Source organism: Typopeltis vanoorti, chromosome 2, assembly GCF_054136105.1.
Source record: "Typopeltis vanoorti isolate ZY-2024b chromosome 2, IOZ_Tvanoo_1.0, whole genome shotgun sequence".
Taxonomy (NCBI): Eukaryota; Metazoa; Arthropoda; class Arachnida; order Uropygi; family Thelyphonidae; genus Typopeltis; species Typopeltis vanoorti.
The window spans coordinates 158,603,470-158,628,862 of record NC_143550.1 but is presented as its reverse complement, the minus strand read 5'-3'; the positions used below and the strand labels follow the sequence as shown (position 1 = coordinate 158,628,862).

At 36.9% G+C, this 25,393-nt stretch overlaps 1 protein-coding gene across 1 annotated transcript in view; it reads right to left on the bottom strand.

Annotated features, from left to right (window-relative positions):
* Positions 1 to 25,393, bottom strand: part of LOC150109564 (protein Obscurin-like) — a 1,271,613-nt gene that overhangs the window by 230,308 nt on the left and 1,015,912 nt on the right. Inside the window, exons 76-78 of the mRNA XM_090402667.1 lie at positions 21,192 to 21,322; positions 8,895 to 9,048; positions 8,248 to 8,529 (exon numbers count right to left, since the gene is read on the bottom strand). Coding sequence (XP_090258793.1) covers positions 8,248 to 8,529; positions 8,895 to 9,048; positions 21,192 to 21,322 — 567 coding nt within the window. The remainder of the gene's footprint in view (positions 1 to 8,247; positions 8,530 to 8,894; positions 9,049 to 21,191; positions 21,323 to 25,393) is intronic.

The window sequence follows — 25,393 nt, the reverse complement described above, 5'->3', positions numbered from 1 at the left end:
TCCACCCATCTTTCCTTATCAATGAGTATGTTTCTATCTTTGTCCTTGATGTTATTAGGCTGTGTACATTTTGCTTTTCCGTTAAGTTCTTTCACTTTCAGGAATGCTTCTCTGGTTTTGTTCCTATTTTGTAATTTTTCTATCTCAGTGCACTGCCTATTTATCCAATTTTCTTTCAATCTTTTACATAACTGTTTGATTCTTTTATCCAAAGTTTTATATCTTAACCTTTCTTCTTCATTTGCTCCTCTTTTCCATGTTCTTCTTTCATCAATAAGGTTGATTTTCATAGCATTAGAGAATGAATTGTCACTTTTACAACCAGCAGGAGAGAGAGAGAGAGAGAGAGAGAGAGAGTGATCATGTGGCCCTACTAAGAATAGGAGAAAGCTTTCTAAGGACTCCATGGAGATGGCTGATAAAATTATAATAAATGATGAATAATAATAATCCACTAATTATTATTCACAAAATGCCTATTATACTTCTTTAACTCCTTCACCCACAAAGCACTCACAATGGCTTCTGGCAACCCATTTCATCCATTTACTGCTCTCCCTGCTAATCGCATACTCACTTTACTTATCCTCTTCACTCCCAACAGAGCATAGGGCCTCTGTTAACCACATGCTTATACAGTTTTCCTCTCACTTCCTGACATAAATTAAAAAAAAGAACAGAGAGACAGAGGAAGCTGGCAATGAAGAGGAAGACACAGCATTTGGAGAGTGGATGTTGGAAGTAGTAGTGATATATAATCAGGAGATATATATGGGATAAGCAATGATAAAAAAAAAAGTCACTGGGCAAGGGTAGGTGTGATTGGGAAATCACAACCAACAGGTGACTTGGGTAGGACTGATTATAGACCTAAAAGTGAACTGATATGTTCATTTAGAAATGCCAGGAGCATTAGAAATAAGGGAAATGAAATTGTTTCACTGATTGAGTTTATTTACCCACAAATAATTGGAATAAGTGAAACATGGTAGAATGAGGATGATATCCTAATGGGAATAAAAAGGAAGGGCAGTACAATGTTTTTTTCAAGGACAGAAAGCACAAGAAGGGAGGTGGAATGCTACTGATTGAAATGGAGATAGATATGATTAGCATGGGAATTATGCCCACATAACTGGTAATTAGTTTACGGAATTAACAACGCATATAAAGTATATTAATTAAAGATAACTTTAATAAATAACTTCTATATTTTGGCAACGTCACGCTGCCATCTTCAGGAACATAAAGATATGGTATGTGCACGCAAGCACTAACAAAAGCAAATGAGGAAGAAAGTAAGAAAGGTCCCTTGCAGCTGCAAATTGTCCTACTTTGGACAAACAGGCAGAACAACAAATATCAGGATTTCAGAACACAAAGACTACATCCGGTTTCACCAGTACAGCCGCTCTGGGCTGGCTGACCATGCCTTAGATACTCACCATAGAATTCGTTGGAAGAAAACAAAAATAATACACCACAGCAAGTTTAAATACGAAAGATTATTCAAGGAATCTTCAGCATCTCTAAAAAACGTTCCTAACCTCAACAAATTTGGGAGACCTACATTTTGAGAACTTCATCCCAACTGCCAAGACAACCAAATTAGCCCACCAGAGGGCACCATTAGGACTTTAGGAACAATATTAGTTTCTTACTTTCTTCCTCATTTGCTTTTGTTAGTGCCTGCGTGCATATACCATATCTTTATGTTCCTGAAGATGGCAGCATGACGTTGCTGAAATATAGAAGTTATTTATCAAAGTTATCTTTAATTAATATACTTTATATGCATTGTTAATTCCGTAAACTAATTACCAGTTATGTTTGACCAACGTATAAGCCTTGCTACTAGAATTATGCCCACATAAGACAGAAAGATGGAAATAGTAACAACAGTTTTGAGGCATAATAGCGTAAGGTGGACGTGGACAGGAAGAGATATTTCGTTGGATGTTGCTATAGATGATTGTTATGGGTGACTTTAATTATGGCATTATAGATTGGAATGAACAGATAGTATTTGGGAATACTGAAAATGAATATCTTGAGTTCTTGAGAGACAATTATCTTAGGCAGTATGTAAAGGAGTGCATCCAAGGATTGAGAGTTTTAAATCTGATCATTAAATCAGAAGATGTGACCGTTAGTGGGGTTTCACACTTTCCTCCAGTTTGTGAGAGTGATTATGAAGTGATCACCTAGCCTGGCTAGCCACAATTAATACTTCTGAGAGGAAAGATAAAGGTGTTGAAATACAAGGCTGATTATGAGAAGCTTTGGAGACAGATTAGGGTATAGTATGAAGTGAAGTTGAGCAGAAAAGAAATAAATGCTGCTTGAAAAATAACAAAGAATACACTTAATGGCATCAATGTGTGAATGTGGTCCCACAGAAGGTTCTACTAAGGTAGAAGTGGAGGAATTTTTTGAGGCTTTAGAGAAAGCAACTGACACAATGAGAAAGGAAACGTTGGTCCTTGTTGGGGATCTAAACAGCAGATTAGGAAATGATTGTCAGACATACAAAAATGTTTTGAGAAAATTTGCAGAAAAGAGCAAAGCTAATAATAATGGAAAATAAATACCTGTTGGATTTCTGCTCAGGACATGGACTGGTTATTACTAACACCATGCTCCAACATAAAAATGTGCACAAATTCACATGGAGAGAAGAGGCAAGGAATAACAAAAGTCTCATTGACTATGTTATTGTTGATAGTGATGTTTTCTCCCTGGTGCAGGACACCAGAGTGTACAGAGGATTTGAAATTGGAAGTGATCACTATTTAGTCTTGAGCAGGATAAAATTGAATTTCATATTGAAAAGAAAGACATTTATTTTTATTTTTATTATTATTATTCAGGCCTCCAAGGAGTCAAAAGACTCATCGAGGGAGGTCCCTCCTAAGACATAAAGTCTGTCAAGACTCATCGAGGGGAGGTCCTCCCCTGAGAAACACAAAGTCTATCATACCACTCTTTAAACTCACTGACCGTTCTCGCTCCCACCACTCCATCAGGCAATGCATTCCACGGATCAACCACCCTCCACACAATGAAACCACTCCTTACCCTCTTGCTCACAGTTTCCTTTCGTAACTTCCAGGGATGGCCTCTTGTCATCACTCCTTCCTGCTGTTCAACCAAGCGAAAGAACTCCCCAGTGTCAACCCTGTAACCACCTCTCAACAGTTTAAAAGTCTCAATCATATAACCTCTCCTTCTTCTATCCACCAAACTCTGCAGTCCACATTCTCTCAGCTGATCCTCATAACTATCCTTGTACAGTCCTGAAACCATCTTTGTCATTCGTCTTTGTATTCTTTCCACAGTTAATTTATCCCCTTGAATTCCTGGGGACCAAATCTGAGAACAATAGTCCATGTAAGAAAGTTTTAAAGCGAATAAAAGTTGAGCAGCTCTCAGATGTGAACTGTAGACTAAAATACACAAAGATTATTGAAAAAAAAAAATGAGAACCAGAACAAAACCTTGGCGATTCAGTGGCCAGCCCTGAAGAAAACACTGATTGATTCAGCCAGAGAGGTATGTGGTGAGGTTGTCTGCAAGGATAGAAAAATCAGAACTACATGGTGGACACATGAAGTTAAAGAGGAAGTGAAGGAAAAGAAGAAAACATATCAAAAGCTCCTGGCAAATAAGTCAGCTTGTGCTCTTAGAGAATACAGAGAAAAATATAAGAAAGCTAAACACTGTGTAAAATTGGCTAAACAAAAGTCATGGTAGGATATTGGCAAGACAACAGAAAATAAATATCAAGATGGTGGTAAGATATTCTGTTGAAGGTTGTTGAAGGAAGGAAGGTTGTTGGAGGTTGTTGAAGAAGCTTAGAAATTGAGGAAAGAATGCTGTAAAAGGAGTTAGAGATGATAAAGGTGACATGAAAACAGGAGAAAAAAGATATCCTTGAAGTATAGAGTAATTACTTCGAAAAATTGCTAAATGAAACAAGCAGTGATGACAGCACAGTGGTAAAAAACACTCAACAGGCATGCAGTCAGGAATACATATCCATACTTGAAGTAGAAAAAGTCATTAAAAGCCTGAAATGTGGAAAGGCAGGAGTAGATGATATTCGACCAGAAATGCTCAAGTATGGAGGTATAAAAGTCGTACAGTGGCTGCACTGCATAGATCAGAAGGCCTGGACAGAGGGATGAATTCGAGATGATTGGAGTAGAGCTCCAATGAATAAAACTGAATGTGAGAATTACAGAGATATTTCTCTACTGAGTGTTCCTGGCAAGATCTATGCAAGTATACTTGTTAAATGGTTGAGAAGAATTGCAGAAGAAAAGCTTGGTGAAGAACAAGCTGGATTCAGGCCAAACAGAGGCTGTCAGGATCAGATCATCATTTTACGACAAATATTTGAAAAGTCATGGGATTTGACTTTTCAAATATAGCAAAGATCTGTATTTAAGTTTTGTCAATCTAAAGGCATATGACAAGGTGCTAGGAGAGAAACTATTCCAAACGCTACAGTTGTATGGTGTTAATAGGGCATTATATCAAGCAATACTTAGTCTTTATTTAAGTTATAAGTCAGCAGTTAGAACTGAAGGAAGTACAGGAAGATGATTTAATGTTAAATCTGGTGTCAGACAAGGATGTACATTATCCTCTCTGTTATTCATTATCTATATGGATCACATTATGAAGGAAAGTGGTATTAAACATGATATCAAAATTAGAGGTGTTAATCTCGGCTGTTTGCTTTATGTGGATGATGTTATACTTCTAAATAAATCCGCTACAAGTCTGCAAGAGTCCCTGACTAAATTGAATAACTGTTGTAATAGATATGGTATGAAGGTCAGCATTAAAAAGACAAAGACAATGAAAATAGGCAGAAACGTTAAAAATATCAACTACATTGTGAATGGAGAACTTATAGAACAAGTAAAACATTTCAGCTACTTAGGCACGATTTTTAGTGAAGATGGTAAATTAAATATGGAAATAGACAACAGAATTAACAAAGCTGGTATGGTAGCAAGTCAACTGAATAAATATATATAGAATAAGAGAGAAATTAGCCAAAACACTAAATTAGCTGTATACAAGACAGTGTTTAAACCAATTTTAACTTATGGATCTGAGAGCCGAGTTAGAATTAAAAACACTTGACCAAAGACTAGAGACTGCAGATATGAGAGTTCTGAGAAAGATTATGTGCATGAACAGATGGCATTAATGGCAATATCATATTAAAATCAAGGATATCAGGAAAGAACTTGATATTGTCAGCATCCAGGAATGCATTAGCAGAGGTAATCTCAGGTGGTATGGTCACTTAAATAGAATGGACGAGGAAAGATTAGCAAAACAAGTGTTCTCTGCAAGGTTGGCAGGGAAACGATCCAGAGGAAGACCAAGATATAGGTGGATTGAAATAGTAAAAAGTGTCTTAGAAGACAGAAATATAAGACCTGATAATATTGGAGGCTTGACATTTAACATTGGAGGAAAATTGTAGATAGGAAGTTAGTAATGATGTAAATTTTTCATGTAGTACTATCATATCCTGTACACCCATTGAGAGTATATATATCAGGAATTTGACGATGATGAGTGAATGTATTCCAAAAATCAAAACGCTGAATAAGGTAAGTGTCAAGTGAATGAATGAGGGGTTTAAGCATGAAATCTGGAAGAAGAAGGCACTTTAGAGGCTGCATAATGGTAACACTCAGCTGCACAAAGAGTATAAAGAGCAGGTGAGGAGAGTGACTCAGATGGCCAGGACAACAAAAGTGCAGTATGAGCAAAAATTAGCAAATCAGGCCAAGAAAAACCCTAACAAATTTTTTAGATATGCAGCAATTAAAAAAAAGAATGATTATGGCAAGATGATGTGAATAAATGAAAGTGGTAGATTGGTAACTGCTGTAGAGGACACAGTTGAGGTATTTAGTGAGCAGTTCATCATGGTGTTTCATCCTCAGTTGGAAATCAGAAGCTCAAGTGAATGAAAATGAGAGAAAACTTACTTGTGAGTGAGCAAGAGGTATATGAGAAGTTAAATAAGCTAGATGCCAATAAGGTTTTTTGAAGTGAATTTTCCAGGGAGTTAGCATCATCCTTGGCCTACTTGTTTAACAAGAGTTCTGTAATAGCATAAGTTTCAAAGGAGTGAATGGAAGATAAAATTGTTCCCCTTCACAAACATGATGATAAGGCTAAATCTCCAAATTATAGGCTGATCTGTATATCTGGAGTTGTAGTTAAGGTGCTGGAGATGTTGGTGTGGGCTACGATACAAAAGTGAGCTGATAGCAGCAGTATTCTCTGTGCTTGTTAAATACATCAATTATGTGTATGGGTTTATTATAAGGGGATCATGTTTAAGCAACTTGCTAATGTATTATAAGAAGGTAAAGAATGTATTAGAAAAGGAAATGCCTATACACTGATATACTAGCTTTTCCAAAGGTTTTTGATAGATTTCATAAGTTGGTAATTAAACTGCAGCAGATGGGACTGAATGATGATTTAGTTAGTTGGATAAGCAACTGGATGTCAGATAGTTATCAGCAAGCTGTGTATGGGGGGGGTGCAGTATCCTAGAAGATGAAAGTCACTAGTGGTGTGCTGCAGGGATGTGTTTTGAGACCACTGTTTATTTAATTTGTATATTAATGGTAGTGGGATGTGTTTACCTGGTGATATACAACTGTTTGCAGATTATGCAAAACTTGGGAGAGTGATGAGGAATCAAGTGGATGTTGTGGACTTACAGGAGGACATGATGGACAGATTGTATGAGTGGGCAACAGTATGGAACTGTCAGTTCAAATGTTGCAAAGTGCAAGGTTCTGAAATTTGGTAGGCAACAATGGAATGCAAAGTATATACTTTGTGAGGAAATTTTGGACAAGTTGAGGTGACAAGAGCCTTTGGAGTAGTGGTTGACAAGGATCTGAAGTTCAGAGTTCATGCTGCACAAGTTATGAAGTCATTACATCAGATTATAGCAATGATGCAGAAGACTTTAACTTGTAGAAATGAAGTGGTTCCACTGTATAAGGCCTTGATCAGACTTTATATGGATTATTGTGCACAGATTTGGTCCTCTGGTTTTCATGCTGATGAGGATATACTGGAAAGGGTTTCAGAGAAGACTGACTGAAGTAGTAACTGGTCTTTGGGATGTGGGATATGAAGACAGAATTTAAGGAATTTAGTTTGCAAATCCTCGAGAATAGGAGAAAGAGAGGGATATGATTGAGATATTTAAGTTGGTAAGGGGTTGTTACCAGGTTAATGTGGAAGAAATTTTTCATAGAATAGGAGAAGGGATTGTTTGATATGATTAAAAATGAGTCTTTGACTCCATGGAGGTATGGTGTTAATAATAATAACAATAATAATAATAACAAAAACTGACTCTGCACTTCCAAACTTTCACTGAACAACACTTTCTCAAGATACCTAACTTTCAATCCATTCAAATACATCACTCTTGTGTTGGACCATCCACCTTACTCACTGAACTTAGCTCCATGCGAATTTTACCTTTTTCCAAAGTTGAAATCCGCATTGAAGGGCACCCACTTTCAGTTCAGTGGATGAGGTAAAGGAGAAAATGGCAGCACTACTAAAGCAGATAACACCTGATGACTTGCAGCACTGCTTCCAACAATGGAAAATTCGTATGCAACGGTGTATAGATAGAAGAGGGGAGTATGTTGAAGGGGTTTACAATTCAGTTGTGCAATTGTAATAATAATAATAAATTAATAGCCACACCTCATATATATATATATATATATATCAATCAAGAAATCAGTGTTCAGTGTAGAAAGAAACTGTTATGATTAGTAAAACAAATAATATTAACTAGCCTGGTCGGCAAAGGAGATATTGTCTCCACTTTCCAACTAACAGCTGCAGGTTTGCATCCCTTTATGAAAGTAGGTAGGTGGCAGATGATTTTAGGGTAGATGATTTTCATCACAGCATTGTGAGACTATCACTTTGCTTAATGGATGCCTGAAATAGCTTGAAAAAGTATCATGTTTGGAATACAGTTTACGGATTATTTAACTATAGTCCATTGATGCAACTGAAAAAAAAAGTGATCAGTGTACAACATTTGTGAGCAGGAGTGGCAAAAAAAAAAAAAAACCCTCCTAATGATTTTGAGATAAGGCAGAAATTTATTAGTAATAATATTATTAAATTTGAACTGAAATATTACTAAAATTTCAACCTTACCTTCTATTGTAAGCATTGCAGATGTAGAGGCATTTCCAGCAATATTTGATGCAGAACAAGTATAAAGGCCTCCATCCTTCAAAATTGAAGAGTTAAGAGTAAGTGTACATTTGTCAGGTTCCTCCCAAGTAATTTTAATTCTGCTAGAGTCACAAATGGGATGCCAATCTTTAAACCATTTTATCTTAGGATATGGTGTTCCAGTTACACGGCAAGTCAATTTTCCTCCACCCCTTATCATGATGCTTGTTTCTTCAAGGCGCTTAATAAACACAGGTGGCTCTAAAATTAAATAATTCTTCATGTGGATAAAAGAATACTATATTTGAATATAACTCTTAAATAATTATATCTATAAATGGACTTATAGAAAATTCACCCCTTCTAAAAACAGTGATCTTGATATAAACAAAGGAATACAAATACTCAAATTTCCATCGTTTCATAATAAATATAAAGCAATAATAGAAATTTCCAAACCGGGTAGAAAATAAAACAGCATCATTAACTATATATATGTTTGCAGTTTGTGCTCATTATTGGGTGAAGGTGGGAGGGAGGAAAAGTAAACAGTAATGCAGTAGAAATGATACAAATAATGTATTATAAAAGCAAAGATTTATTTTATTTTATTTTTTTTACCATACCTGCAATCAATAGTTTTATTTTCTGGCGAGCTTCCCCATGTTCATTCACAGCATGGCACATATAATATCCTACATCAGCATCAGTCATACGTGTAATAAACAGTATAATCTGACCATTACGATCTTGTAAAAAGTCATATTTATTACTCTCAACCTATCAAGAGAAAATTTAGTTTTATTCTTACTTTCAAAACTACGAACTGAAAGAAAATACTCAGGTTTAGATTATCATACATATATACATATATATCTAGTCTAGGCATAAATACTGTTAAAACTTGAACAGCATATAAACCTTTAATCTATTAGTAAATCATTTACAACTTTCAACACATACAAACCACATGTATAACATGAATATAGCAACACTCAATGTTCAAAATGTTCCTCATTTGCTTTCACACACACACGAAGTCGGTGAGGCCATATATCGATGGAGGCATGCACAACATTCTATGTAAACACTGTCACTGCTAGGTCCAAATCCACCTTCAGGCTGGCAATGCTGGGGGTGTCATTTTTTGAAGGCTATTCTCTTGAACAGATTTGGATTGCGACTTCCAGACAGCCAATCAGATGATGATATGTGTTGGTCACATTTGCCTCCAACCACTGTTGTGTGGTCCTCACTTTGCTTGCAGAAACTGAGTCCTTTTAGAAGGTCCACTACCTACCATGAAACAAGGAGTTGTTCAGGGGGGGGGCATACCACTGATTCCAGTATGGTGTTGTGATACATTTTGGCAGAGGTTTTGACCCCTTTCTTGGAGAGCTGCAACTTGGATACCATTGATACATCTCCCCTCCCTCAACAAACCAACACTGATGCAGGATGATAACCTCTCTGAATCCTGGGTGGTATGACACATTCTGTGTGAACATCTGGACCATATACCTAATCGTCTGGCAGTTAAACAGCTCTTCAATGGTGAAAACCGTCTCATCTGTGAATATGATATCTCCGTGTTTGTTGTTCATATACCACTGGAGAAGTGCCTTGAGTTTTATCACCCTCCAGTAGAATGATGACAGGCTCTCATCCCCAAGTCATCAGCTAGTACATGTGACATTGTTCTCTGTGACACCACTTTCTGTGTTCTCACAGCATTATGGCAGAGGCATGCCTCCACAGCCCTCACAAGCTGGTTCATCCTAATGTATCAACCTGTTCTTTGGTTGTCGGATACGTCTTCTGTATTATTATAATGATTAATAGTCCAGTACAAAAACATCCAGCTGATCCTGAGTGTTTTTAGTGTGTAAAAATAACAGGTGGCTACATTCCATTCATTGTGAAGTGCTATTACAGCTAAACAGTTCTTATAATCTCTCCACAGCATGTTAACTCATGCAGATAGACAACTCTTTCTCTACAGATATACACACAAATGTTGGCTGTGCACATCACCACTAATGGAACTGGCTAGCACAATTCTGTGGGCAGTGTAGGGAATGTGTGGAAGTTTTAATAGTATTTATGGCAAGACTGTGTATATATCTATATACTTGTTTTAATGGTATTACAACACCAAAATAAAACACTAAAGTATAAAAGAATGTCTAGCTTATATTTCACTGGATGTCACACAAGCATCTTCAGAGCACAACTAATTGTTTCAGTCTACATGTGAAAATGAGCAACTGAAACAATTATTTTGTAATGGACAAAAGACCTCAAGTCCTAATTTGGCATCCCTCTAATATTGCATAAAAGAAGTTATTATGATTGTGTAGTAATTTATCATATTTTTAGATTTTGTTTTTGTTATTTTGTATGGGAGATTTTCTTCTATCTGCAGTTAAAATACTAGTCTTTTTATGACCAACTTTCATGTGTAGAGTGGTTGATTCAGGAAACATAAAGAGTAGGGGCATGCAGCTAGGGTGAGGGACTTGTGTATAAAACTCACACACACACAGGGAGTGCCCAGACTCCAGTCCAAGTGTGGCCTCGGACAGTGCCCCCTACATGCAATTGACCCAGTCTCCCTCCAAGCATGACCTAGCAGCAGGGTTATTCACAAGATGATCAGGAAGCCTCCAAAAGATGCATTACCAGTGAATTCAGTCCCTCACACTCTCTGGTAACCAGCCTGCAAACAATTGTTTTACTGCTGTACCCTCAAATGGAGCAGAAATTGGTTCCTGAGTTGAATAATGATAACAGTGTGTTGAGCATGCTAAGCAAGGCATCACCCATCAGAAAGAAAGGGAGGGTACAGGAACCCAACCCTGAAGTAACTTATGACATAACTTACATTGTAAGTTACTTATATTGAAGCAATTGCTGATACTACCATGCAAAAGGTGTTGCTGTTTCACGTCTTTGCATTTTTTTTTTTTTTTTTTTTTAATTCGAGCCCATAACATGAGAGATTGGTTGATCAACCTATAGTACATTAATACCATATATGGGTAGTGGGTTGGGAAAGGAGGAACTCGTTTATATTTCATTTGAAAGACTATATATATTGTATTCCTTGGGAAACAACATTGGGAAGACTCTTTTGCAATACAGCAGTTGCAGGGATGAAGGAAGAGGAAAAGAACTTGTTCTATTTGTTTCAAGGTGCACTGTGAAGAGATGTTGGGCAGCAGCTGCATATGTTCCAATGAGCTTAGTACTAAGTGTGTGGGGGGGGAATTATTGATGTTATTTCAGATGAGCATTTCCCATGAAAATATTTGTAGAATATGCATATTGTGGAAATCAAACGTCTGTGTGAAGGTGGGGGGGGGGATCGGTAAGAGATGGGTCATTAATAAATCTAATTGCTCTCCTTTGTATTGAGTCAAGCATTTTGAGGGAGCTTTTAGGGGCCCTATCCCATATGTGAGAGCAGTATTCAATGGCTGGGAGGATTTGCGATTTGTATAATGTTAACAGCTGTTCAGAGGTGAAGTAACATCTCGAGGGAAAGAGAAATCCTAGTTTTCTTGAAGCTGAGGATGCAATGGTTGTGATATGTTTATGCCAGGAGAGGTTTGATGTTAGAGTAATTCCAAGAAGAGAAATCTCAAATTGTCTGGAAATTTGAGTATTGTCAAAAAGAATACTCAGAAAAAATGATTCATTTTTATGAGAAATAAAACAAAACTGGGTTTAATTAGCATTGAAATTGATGAGGTTATCTGAACCCATTGGAGGGTGGCTTAGAGATCAGAATTGAGGATGGTAGTGGTTAATGTTCTGTAGGTTGAGGTGAGTTGCGTAGAGTAAGGTTTATCAAATGAAAGGGAGGAGTGCAATGTGTTGTCATATGCAAAACTGTGTATTGGGTTGAAGGTCAACTGAAGTAGGTCATTGATATTTAGCAGGAAGAGGGTTGGTGACAGGATAGAACCTTATGGAAGCCAGGCATTAATTGAATGGTGAGAGGATAAGGAACTATCCACCATCACACACAGTGTGCATCAGACAGAAAGCTGGCAATCCAACTACAGAAGTCCTAAGACAGGCCAAATGATGGTAGTAAGCCTTTTTGCCAGACCAGTCAAAGTTGGAGATATCAAGTGCAATCACTTGAAGCATATGTTGTGCTTTGTGATTTTGTGAATATTAATTGCACTTGATATCTCCAGTCAAAGTTGGAGATATCAAGTGCAATCACTTGAAGCACATGTTGTGCTTTGTGATTTTGTGAATATTAAACTCTTTGCTAGATTGTCTTTTCTTTTCTCTATAGAGAAAAGAAAAGACAATCCAGCTTGTAATCAAACTTTCTTAAACAAAGAAAGTTTGTTAAGTTCTTAAACAAACTTTGTTTAAGTTTGTTTGTTTCGAAAAAAAAAAAAAAACTAAAACAAACTTCCAAAAAAGACCATCAACATCTACTGAAAATCTATGTCTACTATCATCAACCCAATCTCATTAAATGTAGAAGTACATAAAGATATTACAACGTGCTATGCCTGACCAACAATGGATAGCATTGCAGCATATGAACTCATTCCATAAACCAGTTTTCATACTATTATGTTTTTTTTATTTCAGTCATGACCACACTATCTTCAAACTTCAACACAGTGCTTCAACTTACAGAGATTTTCAAGTTACAGCACCCCTCTGGAACCAAAGGTGACATAACTTCAGGGTATATATATTACGTATCAAGTATCAAATATATTATATTATCATATATCATTATTATATAAACCCAGTGTCAGTTATCATTTATGACATTCGTTTTCTGGTCAAAAAATCTACACTCATCATATACATATATATTCTCATCTTCCTCTTAATATAATAGACTCAATGGCATGCCATGGTCAAGTACTAAGTTTTCCATCAACCTTATGAATGCTATGATATAGTGGTTAATGCAATCCATATGGTCTGCTACGTCTATAGATGAACATTGTTTGGTCTATTTTAATGAGAGGGAAAAAATCTTGAGTTTACAGTGGTGACAAGGAAACAGTTCAATCCCCATATGAGACAAGCCAACTAATCTTTAGCTGTTAAGCTTGCATAAAGGTCTTAACTAAAATATTTCTGGCTACATCACACTGTAATTATTGATTGGACTATAGAGGCACATCATATATATATATATACAGCACATATTACACAAAGTGGCTGTTCCCTTATCACAATATCTACATTACCATGATTTTTCTTTTAAAATGAATAAAAATAATCAAAAAAACAAACACAGAAATATTGTCAATTTTTTGACCATGAATCAGTTGCTGTTTTCTTTCTCTTCCCCTTCATCCCCCCCCCCATGCACAAGTTGAAATTATTCAAATTTGATAGTGCCTATTAGTAACAGATATGTATGTGGTGGGAATTAAACACTGAACCCACAAAATTTCATGCCATAAAATAAATATTAATAGAAGTGTGCATTAAATGTCATAATTCTTAATTAATTAGAAAAGAAGAACAAATCTTCAACTTTTCACATTTTATGCCAGATAATATAATATATTGTGCATGTAGTACCAAAAGTAAAAAATGATGCAAGAAAACATTGTCTATTTACTCTTTGACATGTAACTCTTAGTCAACAGGTTGCACTCAAAGAACAATAACAGATAGTTCTAAAAAGTACCACCTAAGTAGCTAATGTAAATAAGGTCAATAATTTACAAACTTAAAAAAAAAGCAGATTAAATCTGCTAATCACCAAAGTTGGTTATTTGGATAAGAGTATACAGTGGGATTGCTGATGGACAATTTATATAACAGAGTTTCACATGATAAGTGCAGCAGTATCACTGTGTAGTCAGTTCTTCCATTCAACTCACTTGGCACGTTATTAAAAAAATGAACAAATTAGTAAGGCAACACATATCCTTTACAAAATCATGATGCTTTCTATAGAATATAAAATTCCTGTCCAGCCAGTCTTGAATTCTATCTTTTACCAACTTCTCCAATATGTAACCAAGATCCTTGAGCAATGTTCCCTCTAAGCTCATACAAACACTGGTCTACAAGGGAATACCCTATTTTTTTACTTTCAGAATTTTTAGTATACAGTAAATAATTGCTTTTTTTGAACACACTATAAAGATGAATTATATGATAAATCATACTCTTCACTTATTTTATTTAGTAATTTCCTGAATGTTTCTACTCCAATATTACTCAAATCAATTCCAACTTAATACATTCTAATTAGTTACTTTTAGACTGTGCCATGTGTACAAACTGATGCTGATGTTAGCAAGTTGCTGAGGTATATTGTTTAGAGTCTAGTGTCTAGACAGTAGTCACTTAAACTTGTGCAAATGATGGATTTTTGCAGCTATGTCGATTTATACAAATTAATTTAGTGCTCGCAATATTATTATTATTATTATTGCTTGGGGGAAGGGGGACGATATCAGGTAACACTGAGTACAGTGGGGTAGAGAGGGGGACAATGATAGGTATAGAAGTAGTGACATTTTTATGCTCTATACTAATGCCAGGAGTATCTGAAATAAAGGAGATGAATTGGTGGTGCTGACAGCATCAGTCCGGCCAAAGATTATTGGGATCTCTGAGATGTGGTTGACGAAGGATGATATAATAACAGGAATTGAAGTGTCAGGGTACAGCATTTTTCGGCAGGATAGGAAAGGAAAACTTGGTGACTTCTACCTCACACCATATGTTTCAAAACCATTAGTGTCACTGCCTTCCTAAGCCTTAGAGGATATAAGTCATCACTTATGTCCTCTAAGAGTGGAGGCTTTGGGAGTCAGTGACACTAATGGTTTTGAAAGCATATGGTGTGAGGTAGAAGTGACCAAGACAGGATATTTAGTGGGGTGTTGCTATAAACCAGGGAGCACAATAGGGTGGGGAGCAGGAGATGTTTAGGCAGATGAGCTTGGCAAATGCAAGAAGAATGATTGTTATGGGAGATTTTAACTACAGCAGTACAAGCTGGGAAGAGGAAAATCCATGTAGTAATAAGAGGATGGAATTTCGAGAATTCTTGAGGGACAAATGTCTTAGGCAACATGTAATAGAGGGAACAAGAGGTTCAAGAATTCAGGATTTGGTCATAGCATCAGAAGAGCTGATAATAAGTGAGATGACATCTCTTCCACCATTTGGAGAGAGTGACCATGTGGTTTTGACTTGGAAGATGAATAGACATGCAGGTGTATCAAAGAAAATGGAACGTATGTGGAATTATAAGTCACATGATTATAATAGTCTTAGGTATCAACTAGGACAGTTCTATGGAGGGCAGAATATTGGAAGACCAGGATATCATCAGTGCTTGGGAAATTGTGAAAGGATATTTGTTAGCAGCAAAAATAAGCTGTATTCCACGAGTGAAGAAGAGAACACAATTTGGTGTAAAGTGGATGACAAACAATATCAAACAGGAACTGCAGTTGAAAAAGAGATTATGGAAGAGCTATAAGGAGAAAGATGGAGGGCAGATACATGAAGAATATAAGACACAGGCCAGGAGAATGACCAGTATGGAGAGGAAGGCAAAACTGGAATATGAGAAGAGATTGGCACTAAGATTCAAAGAAAATCCTAGGGAATTTATTAGCTACGTGGCCAGTAGAAGGAGAAATGATTGTGGAAGAATGACACTGCGGCATAAAAATGGGAATAAAGTGACTGATGCAGGGGGACATAGTGGAGTTGTTCAATGAGCACTTTATTGGAGTATTTCATCCTGGAGAAGAAGGTTTTAATACTAGAGAGACAGGGCAGGTTCAGAGTCTAGAGGTGCAAGAGGAGAGTGTGTTCCAAATACTGAGTACTCTGGATATCAGTAAAGCTGTGGGACTGGATGGTATTTCACCACGGGTTTTGAGAGAATGTGCTAAAGAACTGACAGCTCCATTGATCTAGATCTTCAATAAAAGTCTGGCTGTGGGAAAGGTACCCAAGGAATGGAAGGAAGGTAAGATAATGCCGCTGCACAAGGGTGGTAGCAGACTGGAAGTGTCTAATTATAGGCCAGTTCGTGTATCATCAGTAGTTGTTAAGGTGTTGGAGAAATTAGTGACGGACTATATACAACATTGGGCAGATGAGGGTAATGTTATTTGTGAAAATCAACATGGATTTGTTAAGGGGTGCTCTTGCTTTAGTAATATGATTGCCTTTTATAATAAAGTGACAAGAGCAGTTGATGAGGGAAAGGCATACACTGCCATTTTTTTAGATTTTGCAAAGGCGTTTGACAGGGTGCCACATGATAAGCTGATATTTAAGTTGCAGCACATGGGTTTAGATGTCGGGTTAGTCAACTGGATTCAGGATTGGCTGTCTGATAGGTATCAGAGATTTGTGTATGGTGGGACAATATCAAGGAAGCAAAAGGTTACAAGTGCTGTTCCACAGGGCTCAGTACTGGGACCTATATTGTTCAACCTTTATATTAATGACATTGTTAATGGATTGCAAGGGGATATTCAGTTGTTTGCGGATGATGTGAAGCTGGGAAGGGTTATCAGTAACAGTGCAAATGTGGCAGCCCTGAGGATTTCAATAAACTAGACAGATGGGTGAATGAAAGGGAATGTCGGTTTAATGCAGCAAAATGTAAAGTCTCGGAGTTTGGGAACCATCGATGGGAGGATGCATACTCGATTGGAGGAGCTATACTGGAGGAAATAGGGGAGACAAGAAATCTGGGAGTGATGGTAACCCAGAAGATTGCTGCAATACTGAGAAGGATGCTGACCTGCAGAGATAAAAGAGTTATCATTCTGTTGTATAAGACCCTGATCAGACCACACTTAGACTACTGTTCTCAGGTTTGATCCCCAGGATTTGAAGGGGATAAATTAACTGTGGAAAGGGTATAGAGGTGGATAACAAGGATGGTTTCAGGACTGTGTCAGTTATGAGGATTGGCTGAGGGAATTTGGACTGCAGAGTTTGGTAGATCAAAGAAGGAGAGGTGATATGACTGAGACTTTTAAACTGTTGAGAGGCAGTTATAGTGTGGACATTGGGGAGTTATTTTGCTTGGTGGAACAGTGGGAAGGAGCGATGACAATTGTCCATCCCTGGAAGTTACGAAAGGAGGCTGTAAGCAAGAGGGTGAGGAGTGGTTTCTTTGCATGGAGGGTGGTTGAACCATGGAATGCATTGCCTGAGAGAGTGGTTAGAGCAGGAATGGTATGATAGACTTTGTGTTTCCTAAAAACGCCCTCCCACAATGAGCCTTTTGACTCCATGGAGGCCTAAAAAAAACATTATTAAGAGAGACCTGGACCTCCAAGGAGTAAAGGACTTATAGAGGGAGGCCACATACTACATGCACCAGCTATCATACATATTCTTGAATTCATTCACACTGCATGCACACACACAACAGTCAATGGCAAGTATATCACCCCTCTTTCTCCTGTTTGCTAGTGTCTGCAGTCAACTAACTCTCAATCTGTCTTCACAATCAGTATTCCACAATCCTGATGTCATTTTTTAATATTCTCCTTTTGCACTCCCTGCACTGTATGAAATCACAACAGAAACCAGACCAGACCTGTGCACAATAATCCAAGTGAGGTCTTGTCAAGGAATTGCAAAGAGGCAAAATGACATCCTTATCTTTACATGTAAAAGTTTGTTTCAGCATTGCAATTATCTTGGTCACAAGGAGACAGAAGTGGATACAATAGTTGAGTTACTGAGTGACCTTTGGAAGGGTATCATCCTAGTGAGGTTACTGCTTTAACCTATGTGACAGACACTAATGTGGGGACAAGGTGGATGAATTGGAGATTCTTAGGATATTGCAGAATCTCAATGCAAATACAGCTGTGGAATTAGAAGGGATATCAACTAGGGTTTTGTGAGAATGTGCAAGGGAACTGGCAATGCCTTTAACCAGGCTCTTTAAGTCTCAGTTCTGGAAGAGTTGCAAGGGAGTGGAAAGAATGCAAAATAAATTCCCTTGCATAACGGAGGTCCTAAGACTATGGTAGCAAATTATAGCTCAATCAGTATCGCAAGCATGGTAGTAACAGTACTGGAAAAATTGGTCAAAAAGAGAATTCAAGAATAGATAGATAAAAATATGGTACTGTTTGAGGATCAACATGGCTTTGTGAATGGTCAGTCATGTCTTAGTAATTCATTAACTTTTTATAATAGAGTAATAGCTAAGTTGGATAAAGGAAATGACTACACAATGATTTTGCAAAGGCACATGACAGAATACCACGTGGAACTCTGTTATGCAAATTAGAACAAATAGGGATGGATATGGACTGGTTACATGGATAAGAGGGTGGCTGCTGGAAGATATCAAAAAGTGGTATATAGAGGAGCAGAATTGAGGCAAAAACAGGTGGCTAATGGTATGCTACAAGGTTCAGTGTTAGGACCATTGCTGTTTAATTTGAACATAAATGATATAGGAAATAATCTGAAAGGAAATATTCAGTTGCTTGCTGATGATGCGAAATTAGGCAGAGTAATAGTTAAATCAAGGTGATGTGGAGATCTTGCAGGATCAGTATGGGCAAAAGTTAATGGGTATCAGTTTAATGTTGAGAAATGTAAAGTTATGCATATTGGGATAAATAGATTACAAGCCATGTATCACATTGATGGCACTGTACTCCAGGAAATAGATGACGCTAGAGATTTAGGGGTGGTGGTGGTGGTGGTAGACAGAGAGTTAAAGTTTAGAAGCCTATTGCTAAGGTAGCCTATAAGATTACTTGGTTACTGAAGAACACATTAACAAGTAGAGATAAGAAAATTGTTATTCCTCTTTATAAGGCCTTGATACACCCACATCTGGATTATTGTCCTCAAGTCTGGTACCCTGGGTTTCTTGGGGATGAGGAAGCAGTGGAGAGGATTCAGGGGCAAGTGACCAAGATGGTGAGTGGCTTGTGGAATGTTATGTATGAGGACAGATTGAAAGTGTGTGGATTGCAGAAGTTGGTTGATTAAAGAAAAAGAGGGAATGTTGCAAAAACATTTAAGTTGCTTATAGGGTTTTATAGGATAGATGCAGGGGAAATGTTTCAGCACTTGGCTAGAGGGAACAGAACAAGAGTCATCCCTGGATGTTGAATAAAGGTATGGTTAGTAGGGGTGTGAGGACTAGATTTTTTGTTTGGAGAGTTGTGAATTAGTGGAATGGGTTACCAGAGTTAGTTATGAGTACTGTTTCAGATACTGTTAGTTATGAGTACTAACGGAAATGTTTCAGCACTTGGCTAGAGGGAACAGAACAAGAGTCATCCCTGGATGTTGAATAAAGGTATGGTTAGTAGGGGTGTGAGGACTAGATTTTTTGTTTGGAGAGTTGTGAATTAGTGGAATGGGTTACCAGAGTTAGTTATGAGTACTTTGTCTGTTAATGGGTTCAAGGAGAGGTATGATAGATTATGTGATAGAATGGGTCTCCTGCGATGAGTCTTCGGACTCCATGGAGATGCCTGCATAATAATAATAATAATAATAATAATAAAATAATTAAATAGACAAAAAAAAGTCATGCATTAAGCATCATTTATATATTTTCGACAGTGGTGAAATGCATCCCTCCTTGAATGGGAAAAATATATTCTATTTATGTGATTTTCAATTTATGCAAGGGTTTCACAAATACTGATATCATGTAAACAGAGAAGTCAGTGTATTATCTTTTCAAATTATCAAACACAGTAGTTTTGTATATGAGCTATACACAGAAATCACATGCACACAAAAAAAAGGACACACAATACAACATAACATAACACTGCAGGTACATTTGCAATAGTAAGTTATAGTATTTAACAGTTAAATGAAAGGTAAGAAGACCAGTAGGAGAAGATATGTGCAAGATTACATTCCAATGACATAATCAATATTCCAAAAGTGGCAATAAATGACAATCTCTTAGAACCATTACATGCATCCATGCATGTATGATTCACTTGAACTGTGAAAAATATATTTTGATATTATTGTCTGCATGCAAAGTGGTAGTTATGTCCAATTTTAACAAAAATTAAACTTTGTCAATTTTTTAATCAAAGTTTTATGATTAAGTTTCATTAAAATCAGTCCATAGATTCTTGAGTTGGTCCAAGCAAATGGACAGAGATAATGAAGTTAACATATACAGTTCGCTTGCAAATACAAATAAAAGTTAAAACTACTGAACAATTATCTCTCAGATCTTAAATATTCAATTTCATTCAAATTAGTGCATCTGTTTTTAGTTGTTTCATGCAGATAGTTGGACAGACAAACATGAAACAGCTAAAACTTGAGAATGTACCTAAACTACACATAAAAGAAGTCCTATTTCGAAAGGTTACTCAAGGAGAGCTGCAAAACTCTTATTCTCGGGATGAAACTTATATGACTGTATATATTTATCCTAATTTTCGTTAAAAACTGTTCTACCTATATCTTGAAAATATTTTTAATTCTTTCTTCATATCCATTACTATGGGTATTACATTACATTACATTACTAACAGCTGATTAATTTTTACATATAATTCTGCATCTATCGATTAGTATAAAAGAGCAATCTATATATGCTCTTTTTGAACATTAAGAACATCAACTAATGTTCTTCTTAAATAGCAACAGGTAAATATATATATTTAATTGAATATTTAATTTGAAGAAATTTAATGACTAAAAGCCAAGATATAATTCATTAGGAAAAAACCAATTATTATTTGAACATGCAAATAGTTTTTTTCTAATTTGTTATCCCTCAGCTTTTAGTCATTAAATTTCTCCAAATTATGTCATATATTCAAGTAAATCTTGCATGAATTCAGAATTTAATATGTTTATTATACTAGTATATTTATAATACTATATTAAACCTGATTTATTTTTAAAATACATACTTTTACTCCATTAAAATGCCAGTTGACATCAGGCTGAGGATGGCCATATACCCAAAATTCAATGCTAACTGGTTGTCCTCTAACGCCGTACATTGTTTCTTCCTCTTGACGAAGAAATCTTGGAGCAGCAGCTTCCATTAAAAATATTAAAAAATTTTTTTTAAATAAAATAAATAAAAATAAAAACTTAATGCAAGGTGAACTACCAAGTAGAAGATATAAAAATATTCATAAACATATCATTACAGTTGAAAATTTATTTATCACTAGGTTAGACTATAATAGATTTAGTTTAATCCTTTATCCCAGTGAGAGCAAACAAAGTTTGCGCCTGAAAATATCTTCAGGACTAAATATAGTGTTGTACTATCTTATCCAGTAAGTAGTGCAACACCAAGGCAACTCGTGGCAAAGGTGGAGCAAGAAGTGCCTGGTAGCTTGCTCCACCTTTGCCACGAGTTGCCTTGGTGTTGCACTACTTACTGGATAAGATAGTACAACACTATATTTAGTCCTGAAGATATTTTCAGGTGCAAACTTTGTTTGCTCTCACTGGGATAAAGGATTAAACTAAATCTATTATAGTCTAACCTAGTGATAAATAAATTTTCAACATCTTTCTCTAAATCCAGAGTAATTTTTAAAAAAGGTGATAAACCTTTTGGCAACTCCCATAGGCACAGATGACCTGCTACTGCTTCTGCCTGGTATCTCCAGCTCGGGGCCTGGCTCCCACTGAAGAGACCTCAATAAAGGTCGAAACTAGTCTGGGTAGATGGCCAATCCCTTTAATGCATAACAGTATACATAACAGTATACATATCCACATAGGAAATGTGTTTTGCATTATGGGAGATACTGGGTTAGAAGTGCCTGGTAGCTTGCTCCACCTTTGCCACGAGTTGCCTTGGTGTTGCACTACTTACTGGATAAGATAGTACAACACTATATTTAGTCCTGAAGATATTTTCAGGTGCAAACTTTGTTTGCTCTCACTGGGATAAAGGATTAAACTAAATCTATTATATTATATATATTATATTATATATTATATATCATTACAGTAACTTTCAATAGTTTATTTTTAAGTGAACACTGCAATATTATTGTTCCTTATGTTGCTTAAGGTAATTTGATAATTTTTTCACCAGTCTGGAACAGCTCTACCAGTTTCCCAACTATTTTGCATATACTATCTAATATTTACTATCTAATATTTAGTATTAGTATTATTTTCTAATCAGATCATGCCTTGCCATGAAAACATTCAATGTTGGAGAATCCACTCTGGCAATGCATTCCATTCATTCACTCACCACTCACACTGCAAAAAATCCCCTTTTCACTTCCTGACTAACATGAACTTTATACAGTATTCAGGAATAATCCTTTGTTCTCTCACCATCAATTATATTCATAATTGATGCGAGGATTGAGGGTCTTGGATTTGGTCATCTCATCAGAGGGAGTAATTATAAATGAGGTGTCAAATCATCCACCAATTGGTGAGAGTGAGGTGATTACCTGGGTGGTGCCAGCAGTGTGAGGACCTCTGTGAGAAAAGGGTATATGTGGAACTACAAGGAGGTTGATTATGAAGAGCTCAGGAGACAGCTTGCGGGTGTAGCATGGAATGAGGAGTTAGCTCGAAAAGAGATCAATGCAGCTTGGGGGATTTTCAAAAACTATCTAGTAGATGCAATGTCTAAGTGTATTCCAAGGGTGAGAAGGTTAAATAAGGTAGGTGTGAGATGGATGAATAAAGAGATTAAGCATGCGATACAGAGAAAGAGGGCATTGTGGAGGCAGCATAGGAGAAGTGGAAATAACCAATTCCATGAGTTATACAAAGACCAGGCAAGGAGAGTAACTTGGTTGGTGAGGGTAGCTAAAGAGAGGTATGAACAGCAGTTAGCTAATGAAGCCAAAAAGAATCCTAAGGTGTTCTTTCGATATGTAGCCAGCAAAAGAAAGAATGATTATGGAAGGATGACAATGATAGGAGAAAATAGTATAAAGACGGCTGTTGCAGAATGTGGGGTGGAGATACTTAATGAGCAATTCATAAAGGTCTTTCAATCTTGTGAATGTGACTTCATGGAGAGATTGAGAGCAGTAGATGATGGGGAGGGGACATTGACTGTAAGTGAGCAAGAGGTGTATGGGGAGTTGAGTAAACTGATGTTAATTAGGCTGTGGGACTTGATAATATATCACCAAGTATTCTGAAGGAATGTGCCAGGGAGTTGACACCTGTCTTGACATATTTTTTTAATACGAGTCTTGCACTCGGTCAAGTCCCTAAGGAGTGGAAGGAGGGCAAGATTGTGCCACTTCATAAAGGAGGTGATCGAACTCAAGCATCAAACTATAGGCCTATCTGTGTGTCAGGTGTTGTGGTTAAGTTGTTGGAGAAGCTTGTGAGAACTAGGATCCAGAGTTGGGTTGACAACAAAGGTATAATCTTTGATGGACAGCATGGATTTGCTAAAGGGAGGTCATGTTTTAGTAATCTACTTACTTATTATAATAAAGTGACTGCTTCCTTGGACAGAGGAGAAGGATACACAGTAATATACTTAGATTTTGCAAAGGCATTTGATAGAGTACCTTGTGATAAATTGATAGTCAAACTAGAGCAGATGGGATTGGATATTAGATTACTGCATTGGATTGGAGACTGGCTGATAGGTATCAACAAGTTGTGTATGGGGGAGCAATATCCAGGAAAAGGAAAGTCACTAGTGGAGTGCCTCAGGGGATCTGTTTTAGAGCCATTACTGTTTAACTTGTATATTTGGATGGAGATATTCAGTTGTTTGCAGATGATACAAAGTTGGGATAAAACATGAAGAGTAGTGAAGATGTTGTGGCCTTACAAGAAGACGTGAATAAATTGAGTGACTGGGCACGGAAATGTGAGTTCAATGTTGCAAAATGTAAGGTTTTAAAATTTGGAAAACAAAGATGGGATGCAGAATTTATGCTTGGTGTGGATATATTGTTGGAGGTGGAAGAAATCAAGATCTGGGGGGTGATAGTGGATAAGGATCTGGAATTTAGGTGACACATAGCCAAAATTGTGAAGACAACACAAAAGCTTCTGGGAATGATCTGTAGGATACTGATGTGTAGAAGTAGGGAGATTCTTGTTCTGTTGTATAAGGCCACACATGAACTATTGTGCCCAGATTTGGTCACCTGGTTTACAGAAGGATGAAGAGATGTTGGAAAGGGTCCAAAGGCGATTGACGAAGGTAATTTCTGACCTCTGGAATGTCGAGTATGAGGAAAGATTGAGTAGATGTAATTTGCAGAGTCTGGTGGACAGGAGGAAGAGGAGAGATATGATAGAGACCTACAAGTTGGTAACGGGTTGTTATAGGATGAATGCTGGAGAAGTTCTACAGAAAATAGTGGGAGATTGGGAAAGAACCATAGGTCATCCCTGGAAACTGTATAAAGACGGTGTGAAGAGGGGAGTGAGAGAGCAGGTTTTTTCATGCAGAGTTGTGAATGATTGGAATGCCTTGTCTGAGAGTGTGGTGTCTGCAAGGAGTTTGAATGTGTTCAAGGTACGGTGATGAGCTGTGTGTGGGAGTTCCTTTTTTCACACACACACAGCTCATCATAATAATAACAATTATTATTATTATTACCGCAAGACCTCATGGAGTCTTTGACTCCATGAGGTCTTGGGGTAATAATAATAATAATAATTATCACGTGCAATAATTCCCTTATATATATATATATATATATATCTGATATGCTCCTTTCACCAACTTACAGATCAATCATATGACCTCTCTTTTCCTATTTACAAAACTCTGCATGCCATGCTACTTTAATCTGTCCTCATACTCAACATTTTAGAATCCTGAGACAGTCTCAGTAACTAAACTCTGTATTCTCTCTCTAAATTTTCCTAATCACTGGATATCTATGTGAACGGATCTGTCCATAGAAATCTAACTTGCCTGATTGTTGTCTTTATGCAGAAGAATCATAATAATAACAATTATTATTATTATTACCCCAATTTGTCAGTGTTCTTCTTACATCATAGCAGCAATTTTCTAGGTAACTTACAATTTTTCTGTGTTTCCTGAAGTTCAGCTATTGATCTGCCAAGATCACTTACATCCCACACCTCCTGGAGCAAAGTACTCCAAAATAATTAACCTCATTCCATCTATGTT